Source organism: Cladophialophora bantiana, assembly GCF_000835475.1.
Source record: "Cladophialophora bantiana CBS 173.52 unplaced genomic scaffold supercont1.1, whole genome shotgun sequence".
Classification (NCBI taxonomy): domain Eukaryota; kingdom Fungi; phylum Ascomycota; class Eurotiomycetes; order Chaetothyriales; family Herpotrichiellaceae; genus Cladophialophora; species Cladophialophora bantiana.
In genome coordinates, this window is record NW_015971575.1 from 1900182 (window position 1) to 1918705 (window position 18524).

Here is an 18524-nt window from a genome sequence, read left to right on the forward strand (position 1 = left end):
TAGCACCAGCAGTATAGACACGACCACAACCATGGCCACACCAAGGCCGAAAAGTGCATGTTGCCCCGAAACGGTGGACGCATCGGAGCTCGAGCAGGCCTTGACGGCCAGGGAGTCTTGGACGGTTGAGTGGAGAGGCGTGGACGTGCTCGACATTGTCAGCAACAACAACGACACCAACGGCAATGACAGTCGTGCTGGGATCGTTCGTGAGTTTTGGCTTTTTGCTTACTGGCTGGGAAACCAAATAAAATCCCTTCATGCATGGGATGTGCTATTGTTGTCGTCTCTTTATATACATATACGACTTTGGTTATCTTCAAGAATCGCGATGCTCATGGTTTTTGCGGAGTTTGCTAGGATGGCACCGCGATCTGGATAGTCGTGCCCTCGAGAAGTTCCTGTCGGTGAGTTTGTGATCCATCACCCAGCACGCCTTCCCCGGGGGTTCTCCCGTTGTAGGTGTTGACCGGCCAAATAGACCTGAGGTAGTCTGACTGACTGGCTGATTGATCACTGACTGGGAGCAATATAGGGCGACTCAGCAGCTCCGCGGGAGAAATGCTCCCTGCGTATTTTGTATTTCGGCCCTCCGTCACCGCTTCCCTGGAGGCCCCCCCAGCTTGGTGGAGGGCGTACCACTGAGCATAACTAACGATGTGCATAGCTTCCTCCAGAGCCTCGGGTTGGGGCGCACGAGCACTGAGATCGGCGACGCCGCGGTCAATCCGGCCATCCTCAGACTGCTTCGAGATCGAGCAGGACTCTCAGACCTGCTAATCACCGCTGTCTGCGGGCTGGGACACTGGTATACAGTGAAGCACACCCATTTTATTGTTCGGGACAAGCAGGGCAAGGCCCAATCTTTTGGTTCGAAACGGCCCCCCTCCCGAGTCACCAACAGTGGTTGAGGTCAAGCGTTATAACCATTTTTCCCCCTTCTCTTATAGATCTGTTTTACGAATACGCGTCCTCCGCCAGTGCCTGCACGCTGGTTTCGACGTCCCTTGAAACTGGCTCCTCGACATATTTCTGTCTTAACTTCCCTTCCTCAGCGGTTTCGAGACTTGCTCAGCACGACCTGCTGGTTCCATTCAGATTGGATGTTGTCATCGCTGATGAGACGCTGAAATTATGGCAGCGGGAAATGGTGACCACCCGGGGCCGAATGAAGCGATTTGTAAGGAATTCCCTTCCCCCATAATGGATACGTAAAAACGAAGATGTCCTCACTTCGGTGTTAGGAAGCGAACGAGCCTCACGAGGCCGTCGATTCGATGATCAGGGAGCTGCATCGCCTCTCGCGGAGCTGGCATATTCTTTTTCGCAAAGTCTCAGAATTTGAAGCGCATCTCGACTTCTTGCGGGATGTGCAGATGAGGTATGCATCCCTTGCCGAGGGTCTGATACAGAGCACAAGTCAGCCCATTGAAGGGTCCAGCGACTCAATGGCATTCCTGACGTCAAGCTGCCGGTCCCTAAGATACCTCATTGCAGACTATAGGGACCGTACAGCAACGCAGATCAACCTGGTGAGAAGACCCTGACCATCTGGTATCAGTAACAGAAGACGTTTACTGATAACGTGGGATGACAGCTTTTCCACCTTGCCAACCAGGCCGAAAGTCGAGACAACAAAGAGATAGCGGCGCAGAACAAGGAGATTGCGGAACTTACGGCAAGAATTGCGCAGCAGACTCAGTGTGACAGCGCATCCATGATCACCATTGCCGCGGTGACCATGTTCTTCCTCCCCGGAACTTTTGTGTCGGTAGGTGATCGGATATCCGCTAGCTGCCAAAGTCCCAGGGGGCATCCAGTTTCTGAAACACTTGTCCCCATGACTGACACTCAGCATAGTCGTTACTTAGCACTGTCGTGTTCAACTTCGACAACAACGGCATCAGCGTGTCGCAGATGTGGTGGGTATTGCCTGCCACTGCCATACCTCTGACTGTATTTGTCTTCGGGATCTGGTTGTTGTGGCTGCGACGAAGGCTTTCGCATGATCAAAACGCAGTTGTGTTCAAAAATAGCGCCATAGAGAATCAACGCTTCGTAAGCTAGTTGTTTGTCAGGAAACAATGAGTTCGTGTCAACGACACTGAGAAGCAGCGAGGTCGACCAACCCTGTCAATCTTCGGCGTTCAACGTTCCACTGTTACCAAAATCGGAGGCGGCCTTGACGCTCATGAGCCTCCAAGACGTCAAGACGAGACTTGCAACAAGCAGTCTGACCGCATCAAAAAAAACCTCTAAGGTCGACTCAAAGTCAATCCCCCGTCATCGAATTTAACTCGGCGGCTGCAAATACCTGTCGTGGCTCTCAGGTCCCGGATCATGCATCTGGACCGGTATAAGAAAATCCTATCTGCACCGTGAAGACGCTGCCCATGCTGCTTCTGCGCACTTTGATGTGTCTGGGCGGTTCGGAGTCGTCTAGACTATTCGAATTGCCCGCAGTTGTTCGCGTTGCATGGCTCCTGCATGCAAACGCACAGGTTCCGCTCAATCCGGCATCCTTCTCATACTTGTCCACGGAGTTGGTTTAGTAACACCGATGCCCGACCATGGCTCTTCGGGTGTGGGAAGAGACGGACGACGAATGCAAGCACAATAATCAACGTGTCCTTCAGATCTTTATTGCCCCGCTTGGCCTCAAGACAGATGTCCGTAAGCGCGGCGGCTCTGTCAACCACAAAGTCAATGGTACTGGGATTGACCGAATAGCTGAATCCTGACAAATCAATGCTTGGGAGAAGAGCCAATGCGAGATTGAATAGCAAGAGGAGCGCTGTCAGGACGGAACTGGGAAATGGAACTTTTCCTTGGTCCCATCGCCGAACGCCTTCGAACCAACAGCCCAACAGTTTCTCAATCTTTCGTGAATTGTGACCATGCTCAGCCTCGGCAATTTTCTCGATATATTGACAGACGGGTCTCCTCGCTTCGGCAAAGGACGAAAATTCTGCGCCTCCCCAAGGTTGGAATATATGGCCGCGATATTGCGGCTCGATCTCCCCTGATTTAGGTCCAGTATAGATCATCAGCGTAGTTAACCCTCTGGCGAGGCTTGCCATTGGTAGAATTAATTTTCGCAGAACGTCTTCTGCTGACCGAGGAGGTTTCAACTGCCGGTACTCCCGAAGAAGTTGCAATGTTCCGCGCAAGTGTACGACGGCAGCCGGAACATTGTTCTGGACTAGCTCTATGGCCCAGGCAACAAGAGAGGCAATGACAACATTGAGCTTCGGCGGGTTGTTGTTTCTGATATCTGCAAGGGCTGAGATATAGTGGGAAACAGCCTGTGAGGTCATTTCAGGGGTGGCAGTTGCTACACCGGTGTGAAACTTTTCGTGCGTCAGGGAAAGAGAAACGAGCATATGCTTGACTGCAGGAGACTGCCGAGCGACTTGTGGGACAAGGACAGTATAGAAATCTCCCTGTGGACCATAATGAGCCAACACTGGCGACGTCACGAGAAGCCAGTGCTGTAGGGATCGGACTTCCTCGTCGGTGCCAAATGACCATTCGAGAACCCTAGACACCGGGGGCTCATTATCGCAAGCCGTCGTCTGTGAAGATAGACTTGATAATGACCGTTCAGACGAACTCTCACGACTTTCCAAGGTGAAGATTTTGGCTTTTAGGATCGAATAACCTAGACATTGACGGTGGCCTCTCGCGCAATTCAAGCAGACAGGTTTGGTTTCGTCGCACTTGACCCGACGCCGCCTTACGTCGTAAGCCAGTGCGAGGAACGGTGAGATACATACTTACTAGCATGTAGTACAGCCTGTCCGGACCTTGTGATGGAGAGCCTTCAGCCTGGTGGTGCTTGGCCTGGAGGTCCACATCGCCCGCAAGCGGCAGAACCTCTTTTGCGCATCCGGGTACGATAGGGACTGAGAATGTGAGATCCAAGTTTCTCAGGATATTTGTGGCATTTGCTTCTGGCCAAGTCCTGCCATGAGGTCGTTTGTATCCCCATAAGAAGGTCTGATTGGATGATAACGGGGTGATCGGTCGTTGGAACAGAAATAAGGCATCCCAAGGCTCTACCAACAAGGTCAAGACGCGATCCGACGGATGTTTTTGGTCTATACCCAAATCCCAAATCGGTAGCGACGGAGATGATCGCCCAGGTCCGTCCATAATGGTGCTAGGAGATGAGTACTCAGGGTTGAAATCGAGTACCAGGTACAACAGTACCCTTCGACCATAGGGTGGACCTTTAAATTCGCGCTGGTGGCTGGGCAACAATGTAAAGGATCTCGATGGTGAGGGAACCCCGGACCATGAACATACCTAGTAAATGCATATCTCAAGCATCCGCTGATGCACAGAGAGACACAGCTGGTACTATGCTGCAGCCGTTGAAACGCCCACTCAACATCAACACATTAACACCCTCTGTGCGACCTCACATCGGTTTGCAGCTTGGGGGCGGGTCTCCTTGCTTCGTACAGTACTCATGCCCTGGCGGCTCCTGAAACTGCAGGGTCAGCACCATGGCCAGTCAAATGCCCAGTCTTCTACCTCGTCCCGAGCACTCTGTACTCCATTCTCCGTAGGCACTCACCTAAATGCGTGAAAGATTCAATGGCAGTCTTAGCGCATCGATAACGAGGGTGCATAAAACAACGACGACCGCAGCGAAGTCTGGGTTTCCCTGTACCCGAGCACCGCTCTAGAAGATCGTTTTTCGAGCCGATGTCTTGGAACTCCTGCACCCATGAACAGTGGCTGCACCAGCGGCAAATTACTGTTAGATTAGTAGCCTAGTGAGCCCGGCAACACACCCACGCGCCCAGGGCTCATGGTCCACCTCGTGATCGAGATGCCGGACGAAGCAACCGCAACCGCGCTCCCCGCTGCTCAATCTCCTCTTAGGACATCCGCTAAAGCGACCAGAGCACAAGTGCGTGCCGTGATAGAGCAAGACGTGCAGATACTCGGCACCTTGGATCATGATAGAATGCATCTTGGCTCAGTCGAAGGAAGATATCGTCATGTTGGTGCAGCTTGGAAGTACCGATGCCCAAACCTTTCTCTGTCCATCAACACCTGGCACATTGAGCGAGTCGCTCCCAACCCTCCCTGCACCATCCCATCAAGCCAGAAACCAATTGCTCAGCTCAATCATGCATAAGTGTGCGTGCTTGGGTGTGCGCCTCATCGCTAAGTCTTGACTGAACGGCACCTAGCGGAACACCATGGGACGGTAGAACATGGCGTACCTGTGCTTCTAGTGCCCCTCGGCTGGGGCCAGAAGAAAAGACAACACGCAACTGCTATCGTCGGAGAGTCTGGTTCTCTGCGCCAGGTCAAACATGGGGTAGACAAAGAAGCGGAAAGGTCCTACATTTTTCAGCCTCACCATTAACTAGTTTTAGAGGCCGTCCCCTCCATGCCCGCGATTCTACTTCTGCCGGGATCTCAGTGCTTTCTACCGGGTACACCTTCAGAAATAAATCTCGAGTGTATCTTGGAGCTAGAGGCTTGAAGGGCAGCTTTGCCTACGATGGACGGGGACGAACATGACGTTTTCCATGCCAGACGGTCTTTTTGGCGCCAGAACTCGTCGCTGCCGCCGGAGAAAAGCTACGAGCAAGCGCCCCAAGAAGATCATGAGCTCCAGAATCTCGCACCTATAGCCGATTGGGACGAGGAGCCCGTCGCCGGATTGAACATTTCAGGCCTGTCGAAGCAAGTGAAGCGTGTTCCAGTTGGCTCTAAAGGTCAATCCTTCACCAGCAAAGATGGTTCGACGAGTACCGTAACGGCTCCCGATTCCCTGGTGCTGGGTCCGAGCCGGAGTAGTCCTTATCAAAACACGACCAATCCTAATGAGGACAGGAAATCATTCAGATCAGAACGGTCATCATATAGCCAACTCAATCAACAGACCCCACAAGAATTCTCCCCGGAAGTCGGACTATTGCATTCCCATACTAGGATTGACGAGAATTGCCCGACTCACGGCGACATCTTGACAAGCCCATGGTCATGGTGGACGACATCGATATTGGCACTGGCGATTTATTCGACGGTATTTTCTGGCGTCTTCCTTGGTATCGCGTTTGCAAAACCACGATGGGGTGAAAGAATTGGCACCAACGGACATCTCTCCTTTGGGAATGCCACACTTCTATCCGCCCTCCTATCAAAAACAGTCGAGCTATCCTTCGTCACCATCTTTGTGGCGCTTCTGGGTCAGATTCTGAGTCGCCGCGCCTTCGCAAAGACCGACAGGAACAGCGGCATCAGCATCGCCGAAATGACCATGAGGTCATGGGTCATGCAACCTGGTACGCTTATCACGAATTGGATAGTGGTCAGATATGCTGCCTCAACTGTTCTCGGCATCATGGTCCTGATTGCTGTCCTGGCGGCAACCTTCTACACCACCGCTGCTGAAGCATTGGTGGCGCCAAAGCCGAAGTTTGGGCCACTTGAGGATCGAACCCTTTGGGGTCAAGTGTCAGCATCTTACGCCAACTCCATCTGGCTGGCCCAAAGCTGCGAAACGCCTGTGCAAGAAGACCCTGACCCGGAAGGTGTGGGGCCCCATCCCGAGGGCGATACTTGTCTCCAGATTGACTATGCCGGACAAAGCTTTCACAACTTCAAGTCGTTCATGTCGGACTGGCGCGAGAGACTGAAGGTTGGCAATACGAGCTCTGATCCAAGCTCCTTCGCCGGTCGCTCTGAACCAGTCGCCACATTGTTTGACAATACGACGGTTCAAGGTCAATGGATCACTCCGAGTCGTGAAAATATCACAGCCGACTCGGACCGGTGGGGGAGACTCGTGCAGAATGTCACGTTGGCGATGCCTCATGCGAATCTATTCAATGCCGCCCGGGATCCCAGGAACCACATTTTACAGCCAGAGGACCTCCAGGGAAACGGGGAGTACTTCATCCAAGCTGCAATCCCCGCGCCTCTGATCAATGTTTTATGTGTGGGCATGTCTACGACGGAGTTGGCGCCCATGATTGTCAATGTTTCAAACATTGCAGATCCAAGCACATATTTCCCGCGTCCCACGGCCGTCGACGACATCTTCAATTTTGGTACCACTGGCCCGTACGACGGCGTGCAGCAAGCACCTGTCTTTTCAAAACTTCCAATAGAATACAACACACTCGGATTTATCTCTAGCGCATACGGATATGATGCCATTTATCTCCTCGCAGCCCCTCCTCCGGTTGACAAAAGACAATACTCGACCAACGATTACGTCTTGTGCTCCATAAAGTCTGGTCAATATCGCAACTGCACCACGTACTATCGCGTCGCCCAGTCAGGCGGTCAGCTGTCGGTTGAATGCGACAAGAGCACTGGAAACACTCTTCCTTATGTTGACGCAGTCAAAGATGCGGTGACTGGGAATTGGCAGGCAGATTGGAAAGACGTCGGCTCAGAATGGCTTCGATCCCTCTCCCTTACTGCCGGAGTCAACGACGCCAACGCGTCGAGTGCTCGCCTGCTTAGTCAAATGATTCCTGCATATTCCGACGGCAATCCTACCGTCTTAACTTCAGACATGCCCACTATTGGCGAGGCTTTGGCGGTGTTGGCCGGCGAAACAGCACTGTTGTCTTCGTCAAAGTCGCCCTTTGTTCACTTCTGGAACTATTCTGTCCCAATTCTCGACGTGCCACAGTACCAGAACTTTAAAGCAAAGGTCAGCTACAAGGACTATGCTTCCGGAGGGACCCAGGAGTGGCAAAATCTCTTCTACGTCATCCTCGTGGCCGTGTTCCTGCTCAGCAGCTTCAGCCTCGTGTACCTGCTGTGGACATTCTGCCTGCTTGGCAGGGTGACGGACTACACCGAGCCGCAAAACATGTTCGCGCTGGCGATCAATTCGCCGCCCTCAAATACAATGTCCGGGACCTGTGGAGCGGGACCTAGCGGCGGCCTCCTGGCAAAAAAGTGGCAAGTCGATATGCAGAAGGTGGGGGGGAGTCCGACAGATCGAAACCAGCATCCCCATTTCTACGTGCGGTGTCGAGAAGACGGCGTACCGGCCAATTCGAGCGTGCGAAGGAAGAGGCGAAGCAGGCCGCCCACAATCGAATCGCTCACTGTTGCAGAATCCCCGGCCATAGAGCAGTATATGCGGCTGGCGGGGAAATCTTGAGTGTTGGATCCCTACGATCAGCTGGGCAATGTAGATATATAGTTATGAATACGTATTGATTTCATATGGTGTTTGGTCAAGGTGCGTCCCAAAAGGTAGGGTCAACGCAAGTGTGAAGACAAAGTTGAAGACTTCTGGTTCCATGTTTGGTCTCCGTAGCGTCACAGGCATATCGAACATGCTTGGTTCCCGCGCACGCCAAGACGTGAAGCTTTTTAGCGCCTTGGCATTACAATGATAGACCATCGCCGAGGAGCGGTACAGCCAGAAGCATACCGGCTAATGTTGCCTGTGTTTCTTGTCCTCGGTACCGTTCCCTCGGCCAACAGAGATCGTGAAGGATTCTCTCACCGGAGATAGTGATAATGTAAGTGTATTGCTCTCTTCTTTCCAGCGTATTATGCTCCAAACAGCGGACGGCCAGATGGCGGCATGGATGCAACTTCGGACTTCTCTTGCCCGACTTGGCTTGGCGCCCCGCATCCCTGCTGCACCCCGCACTTTTCTCTCCGACTTGAGTTTCACAACCATTGCGGAGGCACCCATATGAGAACAACGACCACTTTGGCATCTCGGCGGGATCCATGCCGAGCCCCAAACACTTCACCTCCTCAACGACTTTGACCACCTTCCTCTTCGATCCTAGGACTTGGAGTTGCCCTGCTACATCCTGCTCTGGCAGTTGACGGTGGTGACGGCAAACGGAATGAAGGGGATGGATCGACAGGGGAGTCAACGGCCTTCCCCAGGCTATGGAGATCATGAGCATCAAACTACATTCAAGCATGGGGAAGGCAAAGACGCATATATCAAAGCACCCTTCGCTCGCATGCTTCTCGCAAGGAGATCCCTCCAAGACCTTAATTGAGAACCTCGAACCCTGTCTAGCATGATGTCGAGTACCATACTTGCTGCTGTTTTGTTCCAACTGGTGGCGTGGGCAGCGTCACTGGAAATCCGCCAGAGCAGCGGGCGCAACACTTGCACAGTTGCCTCCAAGTACAGGTCTTCCGGTGGCAAGGCTGATGATTCCCCTGCGGTTGCAGCGGCGTTCGCAAAATGTGCCGAAGATTCGACGATAGTTTTCAGCGAGGGAGTCGACTACAACGTCCTTCAACCCATCGTGGCGAGTAATCTTTCCAATGTCGTCATCCAGATGCAGGGTAACATCCATCTTCCCAAGAACATCACCGCTATCCAGGAGATTGTGAACAAGACAACAGCTGCGACCAACGCCTCCGCTCTCTACTGGTACTACTCTCAAAGACGATTTGCCTCGTCCCGCTGACATCGCACAGGTTCACTTTTTCAGGTCCTTCCATCAACTACATCGGTACGCAAAATGTCACTAACGGCTGGATTGACAGCTACGGTCAGGCTTGGTGGGACGCCAATCCCAAGAACGGCAGTGGAACGCCGTCACGACCGCATCTGATGAGCTTCAACACAACCAACGGCTCCATGAGATATTTTAAATCTCGCAAGCCGATTGCATGGGGAATCCAAGTGAGCGGTAACAATATCACCATTTCAGACACAGTCATCGACGCTGTCTCGGCGACTGAAGGGTTTCCTTTCAACACAGACGGATTCGATGTTGGGGGTAGCAATATCCAGATCCTGAACAGTGTCATTTTTAACGGTGACGATGCGATTGCAGTACAGGCAGGAGCCAGCAACATCCTGTTTCAAGGAGGCACCATCGGCTATCAGAGCCACGGTATGAGCATCGGGTCTCTGGGTCAGAACCAAGCAAAGTGGGCCAATGTCTCAGATGTCAAGTTCGACGACATCACGGTGATAAACGCGGTCTATGCTTCTCGGTTCAAGTCTTGGATTGGAGGCAAGGGTCTGGCAAGGAACATCACCTGGTCCAACATCAGGGTGTACAACGTGACATTTCCGATCTTCGTAACGCAGACGTACGTGAACCAGGGATCCGCACAGACCCAGATCGAGAATGGAACGACTGTTGGAAGACCGAACAACTCGACCGTCAATATGGAAGACTTCACGTGGGCGAATTTCACGGGGACAATCAACACATTTAATCCAGGTGATGGTTCCTGCGTTAGCGATGTAAGTTGCTGCCCAATAACCACAGATCCCTTCCCTCCGTTGCAAGAACTGTGACTCCCGACAGAAAATGACACGGACTGACCACCGCGACGTCAACAGCCATGCTGGTACAATGTCGGACTGCCGAACCTTCAACACACCGAGGCCATCATCATCGAGTGCAACACCAACACTTCCTGCAAGAACTTCGCGCTCGAGAATATCCAGGTGTTTCCGGAAACATTCACACCGGCGACGGTGATCTGCTTGAATGCCTCTGCGTCGCTGAACCCGGACCTCGGCTTCAATTGTGCGAATGGGACGTATACCCCCGTCTGATCTTCGAGGGAGTATGAGGGGCACACCGATGGAGAAGGGAAAGAAGCAATTGTCCCAAAAGCACGCGCGATCCAATAAAGGGCGATTGGGCGAACTTTCCTCAATCTGCCGGCAGCAACGTGACAAGGGAACCATGAATCGAGCCAAGGAGCAGTGGAGGGCAAGTCCTATGAGAAAGAAAAACTCGCTCATACGGGTGTCAACTCGCGTTCTTTTGTTGGTACCTCGCTACTCGAGAATTGAATCCTCCCACCACAATTCAAGACCATATATACTTCCCCCCTTCGCTCCCTCCAAGCACGTTCGGGCCACCGCGTACATTCCTTCAAGCCAGAGACACAGCCACCTTGCTCGTATCTACCCCCAGCCGTCCAATGAGTCAGCATTCAATTCCCTCTTTTTATCGTCGAGTTGCACCAAAATAATGAATATAGACAAACTTACAAAACGCTATATAATCCTTGATGTGGGCGGCCCCGTCCTTGGGTGCGGGGTAGTACCAGGCGGCGTCTTTCACGGTGCGCCCGTCCGCGGTGGTGATGTTGTAGTAGCTGGCGCGTCCTTTCCACGGGCACGTCGAGTGCGTCGCCGACGTCGTCAGCGTCGCACCCCCGTCCTGGGCCAGCGAGGACGGCGGGAAGTACACGTTGCCCTCGACCGTCTGGTAGGATGAGGACGAGGCGATTACCTTGCCGTCGATTTTGGCGGTTGCAGTGGGCATCTTTTCTGGTTCTTCTCAGTTTTGGGGGGAGATTCTTTTGACTCTTGGCAGCTTGAGCTGTTTTCTCTTTTCCTTTCTTTTATCCAATCTCTCGAGTTTTCTTTTGGGGACCCAAGTGATTCGTGTGGAGCGGCGAGAGAAACGGCAGGTGGAATAAACGACCCAAGAAGACAGCCGGGAGATGTTCTTTCTGCCTCGATTGGCGTTCTTACAATAAGCCCCAAAAACGAGCGGTAGAAGCTCCTCTCGAATATAAATATACAGGTAAAATAAAAAATATTTGTCCGAGTGATATGTTCGCTGTTAGCTACTACGTACTTTGTAGGACGCCCACTATTGTGGCTGTAAGCATCCATTCATTACAAATTGACAGCGATGACCAATTGGAACCAAGAACGCCAGGGGACTTCTAGAGCCCTCAAGGGTGAATCCCGGCATAGCGCATGTTTGATCCGTCAACATTGGACACTGCGTCTAGCTGCTGGTTCTTTCAACCCAAAAGTCCTCACAGGGGAGTGCGGAAAGGAGTAAGCGATTATGTCAACAGGGACTCCTCTAGAACAAGACCTTGGACTTTCGACGTGATAACGACATTTCCGCGATACCTTTGGACCGTAATTCGTCGAACCTGAATGGTTGGGACTCTATGGGAATGTCTCTGTGGACAACTTAGGAGGGAGCATAGGGACCAAGAAACATTGTCTGTCCATTGGATTGGTAAACAATCATATTGCTGTCGCAGAGGACCCATCCTTGGTGACAGTGCTTTTCTTAACGCTTCTTCCTTGCACTGAACGACTTCAACGGGTCGATCTTCCCCTTAGATCTCCCGCCAAATCGACCTCTGCGACCTCCTCGCTTCTTGCTGTCTTTCCGCTTTTTTTCATTTTGCAACCCAACAAACCCGACGTCATCAGCACTCAGTGCTTTTCTACCCGCTGGCGGCATCAGATATTCCGGAACATGCTTCAGGTGCGCTTGTCGCCTAACGATTGCCCCATGTTCGCCATCATGTCTTAGGTGTCGTAAATCTTCCGGATTCTCCTCGAAATGCTTTCGCAGCTTCTCAGACTTGATTAGCTCTTGCTTGATTTCCCTAGCGCGTGCCTCGTGCACAGCAGCTCCAGTCACAGCACGTAGCGCATCATTCATGCGGTAACGGAAGGCATCCACTTGTGTCATGTCGAAATGATAGGGCTTCACTTCGTTGCCTTTCTTCGTTTGTCGGGTAATGATCTTCTCCAGAACACGTTCATCGTTTTTTGCTGAGAGAATGCTCGTCGCTCTGTGTTTGCCAAACTTATCCTTGGGAACCACAAACGACAATGCCATTCCTGCTTTCCCTGCTCGTGCTGTTCGGCCAATGCGATGCGTGTAGGACTTGGAGGTTAGAGGAAGGTCGAAGTTGATGACGCAGGCAACGTTCTGAAAGTCGATGCCCCTTGAGACCCCATAGTCTTTCTCATGTTTCTTCGATTGTTTCACTTTCTTTGACGGTCGTTGGACTTCCTCTTCATCCTCCTCGCTCATCTCGTTGGTTAAGTCTTCTGCAACCTGTGCCTGCATCCTTCGCCTCTTCACAACTCCTCCGAGAACCTCTTGATCGTCGGCTGCAATAAGGATATCGTAAAGCCCCTTGTTGAACTCCTGAACCACGTGTAACCGAGAGTTAACTGGCAATTCCGCGTTCAGGACGCAAGATTTGATCCCAAACTGCTCCAGATAGAGCTTTAGCCGGTAGCTTCTGTCGACCTCTGCCACGAACACCAGGCATTTCCCCTTCACGAGACGCAATTTAAACAAAACATACATAAGCAAGAACTTCTCATCTTCCCCGCACCGTACCACATATTGGGTCACCCCCTCGCCCTTCTCCTCCTTTTCATCAATCTTGACCACTGCTGCGTCACGACAGAAGATGGTCTTCAACTCCTCGACCTCCGGCGTCAGCGTGGCGCTGACCAGGAATGTCTGTACACCACGGGGGAGGGCCGCAGCGATTGCGTTGATATCCTCTTCGTAGCCATATGAAAGCACAATGTCAGCTTCGTCAATGACAAGTTGCTGGATGTTTTCAAGAGACAGCCTGCCCGAGCTGAGGTATTGAGTCGCTCTGCTAGGGGTTGTGACAATGATATCTGGGAAATCTTGCAACACCGCATTTATGACCGCGTCCGAAACTCTTTGTGTCAAATTCAGTGTTTGTACGTCTTTCGAGCAGAACCCCGAAAAGGTATTGAAGGCTTTGTATACTTGATCTGCCAGTTCTCTAGTAGGCACGAGGACAAGAGTAGACGTGATCTTGACGCCCAGGGAGGACGCTTTTCGACGCAGAATCGCTTGTAGAGTGGGGAGGACGTAGGCGGCAGTTTTTCCGGAACCTGTTTTGGATTTTGCAAGGACATCTTTTCCCTCAAGCGCCAGGGGAATGGCCTTTGCCTGTACGGGTGTAGGGTGGGAGAAGTCTGATTTTGCAACGGCCTGCATTAGGCGAGGGTCAAGGCCAAAGGAACTGAACGACAATCCATCTGCCTCAGGCTCTCGAGAAACCTCAACTGTCGGTGCATCATTGACGTCTAGCTTTCGCTTCATGGCGACAGGGTGTCCAGGGGGAGTTCGGTACAAATCTTGTTTAGCAGAAGTGTTGCTACAACAATACGGAGTACTCTTGGTGGTTGCAGTAGGTGCAAACTACACGCTCCGCAATTTTGCCAGAAACTTTTCTTGCGGTGTCGGCAAAACCTCGGCTAATGGGTTGATGAGATTGGCCAGGATTGGCTCGCCTCGCAGGGCTAAACTCACAAGGCTGAACTCGACCGACAGCTCGACTCCAACTCGTGATATTTACAAGGCACCGTGTGCGTAGATGTTAGTGGATCTGAAACTACAAATTGGCGTCAGACGGACTTGACAACTCTATGCCACGGAAAGCACCTGCAAATTGAGCACTCTCAGGATCCGAGAACCCTAGAAACTGCAGTCCTTGGTCGCTGGAAGATGTCAACGAGGCTTCCAAAGGTCGCCGAAATCTGGTAGCATTCAACCCCTGGGTAGAAGCGAATTTCCATCTGACGGACTCATCAGTTACGGTTAGGAATCGCGCGGGGACTATGTTGTATGTACTTTGAATGCTATTGTCGGCAAATCGCTCGAGTTTATCATGGGACTCGAAAAGGCGATGGGCAGAGGAAGCGGAAACACGTTGTATGTTGGCAACGCTTATTGGGGCTATACATCGCAGCTTCCTTTGGGCGAGCTCACCGCCAATATTCGCGCACCTTATCTTGTTGAAAACAAGGGGCTCACTGGTTCTTGACCACGCGCAGACTCTGCGTCGAAAACAGGGCCCAGTGGTGTGGGCTTTCACTGAGACAGCGTATCTCAAGAGAAGTCAGTAATATTTTTACGTCTCTAGAAAGCCTCCTAGTGGTAGCTGGCAGTGATGTGGATTGAAGCTCGAGGTAATACTAGCACTATGTAATACGTAGTTCTGACCAGGAAGTTGGCCGCCGCAATTCTTGTTGTACCTCGTATGGCTGTGATGTATTCCTAAACGAGCAAGTGTGACAAAGACCTGTGCAGATCAAGTATAGTCTTGCTTCGCTGCCTTTTGTCCCTGTCGAGATGTGACCATCGTATTAATTCGTACTGATTCCAGAGGCATCGTATAGGTCAACTGACAACACTAAAGCATTAGGTATATGCGGCTCGGACCTCGGACCAAGATGTGCTGCAAGATCTGCGGCCCGTCTCATTTGTGGATTGGTTCTTCCTTACGTACGTACCTTTGTTTGAACGGGGGCTGCTATTTTGTGATAGCATACGCTGAACGACACTGCATTCAGGGGTATACTTGGTTTTACCTTTTCTTACACCAGACATGACGCCAGTGTCTTTCCCATTCACTGTTTCCGTCGGGAAACCAGCGGGTGGATTTCCTTTCTCGAATTGCCCCGGTGCGGCTCAAGCCCCCGCGTGGTGGTAAGCGAGTTAGGTACCTTGCTATAGATCGGCTTCGACATGGGGCCAAATGGCATATAAGCAGGTAGGTCCCTGATTGCCCCACAACAGTATGGGAGAAGTACCGTTTCTTGAGAATCCGCCCATATATTGGAAGATACTCGTGGAGATGCGGGCTGATGTGAGCGGAAAATTTCCCAACCATCTGCAGACCCCAGCTGTAAGCCATGATCCCTACCTGTTGGTGTATATGCCGTTTCGACATCAGCGAACTGCACGGCTATATAGTCGGCACCTCTCTCAACCCCCATGGATTCAATCGCACCAGGGTTTCACTCTCGGAGCGGTCGGCTTGATATCACATAGAGAACAAGTTTACCGGACTGGTCAGGGCTTGAGACACAGACACAGACAGTGCGCTATTCTGGCAGGTCGTATTTTTCGAGGAGTCGATGTTCCCTAGGTCCTCTATCACATCCTGCTGCCTATAGTTCAAGGTCTGCTGGAAGCTACTGGCCCTCTGGACTTGCATAGAAGGTTGAAGCACACAGAATGGCCGCCCTGGGAATAAGAGAAGAGTATGACATTGTTGTTGCGGGAGGTTTGTATCATTCTGCCTATCCTGAGACGACATGCTAGCGAGCTGGGCTTACACTCCTTTACTAGGCGGTACTGCAGCATGCGTCCTTGCTGGCAGGCTACAGATGGCAGATCCTTCCCTCTCAATCCTTATCATCGAGGAAGGCAGAGACAACTACGACGATCCCACCGTCCGAACGCCAGCACTATTCCTGGCTCACATGGCGCCTGACTCGACTTCCGCTGTTTTTCTCCCCTCCAAGCCTACCGAACAAGTTGGAGGTCGATCAATCATTATTCCCCGTGCGGCCATTCTCGGTGGTGCCAGCTCCATCAACTTCATGATGTACTGTCGGGCGCAAGGGGTCGACTTCGATGAGTGGAAGACCGAAGGCTGGACTCGCGAAGACATGATCCCACTTCTAAAAAGGTTGGAGACATATCACCCGGGCACCAAACAGGCAAATGAAAGCATCCATGGTGAGTCACCCAAGAATATGAGGGCCGTTCTGGAACGAGCAGAAGCTGACAAAATCTCTTATCCACAGGTACTTCCGGACCCATCAGTGTATCTCTAGGTTCCTGGCCTAAGACTTCATATTCTTCTCAGTTCTTGAAGGCAGCTGCTCAATGTGGTATGCCCTGGAGGGACGACCTGCAAGACCTGGAAACATCGGCTGGCTTTGAGCGAATGCACAAATTTATCTCCCCGCAGGGTGTGCGTCAAGACGCAGCTCACACTTACCTCCATCCCTTGCTCCATGACGGCGCTCATCCAAACCTCAAGGTCCTCCTACGCACTAAAGTCAGTCGCGTGCTTTTTGATGACCAGAATCGAGCGACGGGTGTTGAGTATGTCTTTACAGAGCCGTCAAGCTCTGAAAATCCTCCAAAACCGACCCAGGGAGTTGTGCGAGCCGGCAAACTTGTCGTTGTATGCGCTGGTGCTCTTGCTTCCCCTGCTATCCTTGAGCGCTCAGGAATTGGTGAACGAGCTCGTCTCGAGACGCTCGGTATCCCGGTCGTAAGTGAGCTGCCTGGTGTCGGTGAAAGATACCAGGACCACCCATTTATCCATTTCTCGTACAAGTCTTCGCTCCCTGAAGACGAGACCCTAGACTGGTTGTTCCGCAACCCTACAAAGGTCCCAGAGCTTATGGCTCAGAGCAATCTCGTTCTTGGAACCAATGGCCTCGAAATCTTTGGGCGTTGGCGCCCATCAACCTCAGAGGTTGAGAAAATTGGCAACCCAACCCTGACCAAAATCTGGAAGGAAGAATTTCTGCCGTATCCCTCAAGACCACTGATGCTCACTGGTTCTTTTGCTGGTTATCTCGGTCCTCCTACCGATGTGCCACTCGGGCAGTACTTTACGATTGGTAATTACATCCCCTATCCGCGATCTCGGGGTTACGTGCACATTACAAGAAAGGACGTTGATGCACCCCTAGAGATCAGCACCGGCTTCTTCGAAGGTGCTGGGGACGTCGACTTGGATGTACATGTATGGGCGTACAAGCGAACCAGGGAGATCGCTCGGCGACTAAATAGTTATCGTGGAGAGGCGACCATCGGACACCCGACATTCGCCGCTAGTTCAAAGGCGGCTCTCGTGGCCCTCGACACCAGTGCGGCAGCAGAGGCAGCTAAACATGGCAAGCAGCTGGAAGACCTTGAATATTCAGCTGAAGATGACGAGGCAATCAAGGCCTGCATCAGAGAGCGCGTTGCGACTGCGTGGCATTACTTGGGTTCTGCACAAATGCGGCCACGCGAAGAAGGAGGAGTGGTGGACAAAGATCTGAATGTGTATGGTGTCAGCAAGCTAAAGATTGCAGGTATGGCTCTTGCTCTATCCTTTCTTCTCAATCTCTGCACCGCGGCCTGTCCACGTATTGTCCAGCAGCAGCCATGCCGAGATATGGAAACGCTAACTGTCTGTTGCCCTGCCGGGCATCATAGATCTATCGATTGTTCCATCGAATGTCGCTGCGAACACGTACAACACTGCTTTGGCCGTCGGGGAGAAAGCTGCGGACATCATTGCACGAGAATTGGGTGTTACCATTGTATAGTCCCGTAATTGGCTCGAGCGGCGAGAGCATAAACTGTACGCCTGACGCCTGACGGATGAAATGTTGTCGGACAACTCTCGAGTCGAGCCATGACTGCACAACCCCCTTTTGTGCAGCCTCGTCGGCCTCACCATACTGCGGTTGTCGAGATGGTGCAGCCAGCCAAGGCACTGGCCTAGCCTAGGCCACTGTGACAGATATCAGGACAGTGTCAACAGCCGTTTGATCAACACCGCCGCCTCTAATATGACAACGTTTACAAGGACGGCGGTGACAGGAAAGGTTTTTAGATAGGTTTGCCTAATGAATAGAAGGAACTCGCTAAATGTTTAGCCTGCTCTGACTTGGAACTAGTCTATATAAAGTTAAGTGCGCCTTCTCCACTTCGCCAATTAACAGGAACTCCAGGAAGGACCGAGTATGCTCTGATCAGATTCACATGAATGGATTTACGGTCCATTACAGATGACGTTACCTCCTGAAAGCGGTGGCAGAAAATCTTAATAGCAGCAATAGTATCTTGACTAACGCATCGCTGTAACGCTGCAGACAACCACCATTAGCGACCGCGTGATTAAACCTAGCGCCAAGCATTGTGTGATATCCTCCGCAGCTCGACAACCGGCGTTACTGCCGACCG

At 52.0% G+C, this 18524-nt stretch overlaps 7 protein-coding genes across 7 annotated transcripts; 4 read left to right on the forward strand and 3 right to left on the reverse strand.

The window, feature by feature from the left end:
* Positions 1-31: 31 nt before the first annotated feature.
* Z519_00690 (uncharacterized protein) lies at positions 32-2067 on the forward strand (the record flags this gene model as incomplete). The annotated part of the gene is made up of 5 exons (XM_016758447.1): positions 32-209; positions 1056-1180; positions 1245-1532; positions 1598-1771; positions 1861-2067. 5 exons carry the CDS (start codon positions 32-34, stop codon positions 2065-2067), a joined length of 972 nt encoding a protein of 323 aa, XP_016625696.1.
* Positions 2068-2525: 458 nt separating this feature from the next.
* Positions 2526-4155, reverse strand: Z519_00691 (uncharacterized protein; the record flags this gene model as incomplete). Its single annotated transcript, XM_016758448.1, has 2 exons — positions 2526-3719; positions 3781-4155. The coding sequence occupies 2 exons, from the start codon at positions 4153-4155 to the stop codon at positions 2526-2528; spliced, it is 1569 nt and encodes a 522-aa protein (XP_016625697.1).
* Positions 4156-5524: 1369 nt separating this feature from the next.
* Positions 5525-8152, forward strand: Z519_00692 (uncharacterized protein; the record flags this gene model as incomplete). Its single annotated transcript, XM_016758449.1, has 1 exon — positions 5525-8152. One exon carries the CDS (start codon positions 5525-5527, stop codon positions 8150-8152), a length of 2628 nt encoding a protein of 875 aa, XP_016625698.1.
* Positions 8153-9044: 892 nt separating this feature from the next.
* Positions 9045-10549, forward strand: Z519_00693 (uncharacterized protein; the record flags this gene model as incomplete). The annotated part of the gene is made up of 3 exons (XM_016758450.1): positions 9045-9403; positions 9451-10231; positions 10331-10549. 3 exons carry the CDS (start codon positions 9045-9047, stop codon positions 10547-10549), a joined length of 1359 nt encoding a protein of 452 aa, XP_016625699.1.
* A 400-nt stretch (positions 10550-10949) lies between these two features.
* Z519_00694 (uncharacterized protein) lies at positions 10950-11270 on the reverse strand (the record flags this gene model as incomplete). Its single annotated transcript, XM_016758451.1, has 1 exon — positions 10950-11270. One exon carries the CDS (start codon positions 11268-11270, stop codon positions 10950-10952), a length of 321 nt encoding a protein of 106 aa, XP_016625700.1.
* Positions 11271-12041: 771 nt separating this feature from the next.
* Z519_00695 (uncharacterized protein) lies at positions 12042-13862 on the reverse strand (the record flags this gene model as incomplete). The annotated part of the gene is made up of 1 exon (XM_016758452.1): positions 12042-13862. The coding sequence occupies one exon, from the start codon at positions 13860-13862 to the stop codon at positions 12042-12044; it is 1821 nt and encodes a 606-aa protein (XP_016625701.1).
* A 2000-nt stretch (positions 13863-15862) lies between these two features.
* Z519_00696 (uncharacterized protein) lies at positions 15863-17884 on the forward strand (the record flags this gene model as incomplete). Its single annotated transcript, XM_016758453.1, has 3 exons — positions 15863-16289; positions 16358-17647; positions 17772-17884. 3 exons carry the CDS (start codon positions 15863-15865, stop codon positions 17882-17884), a joined length of 1830 nt encoding a protein of 609 aa, XP_016625702.1.
* Positions 17885-18524: the final 640 nt, after the last annotated feature.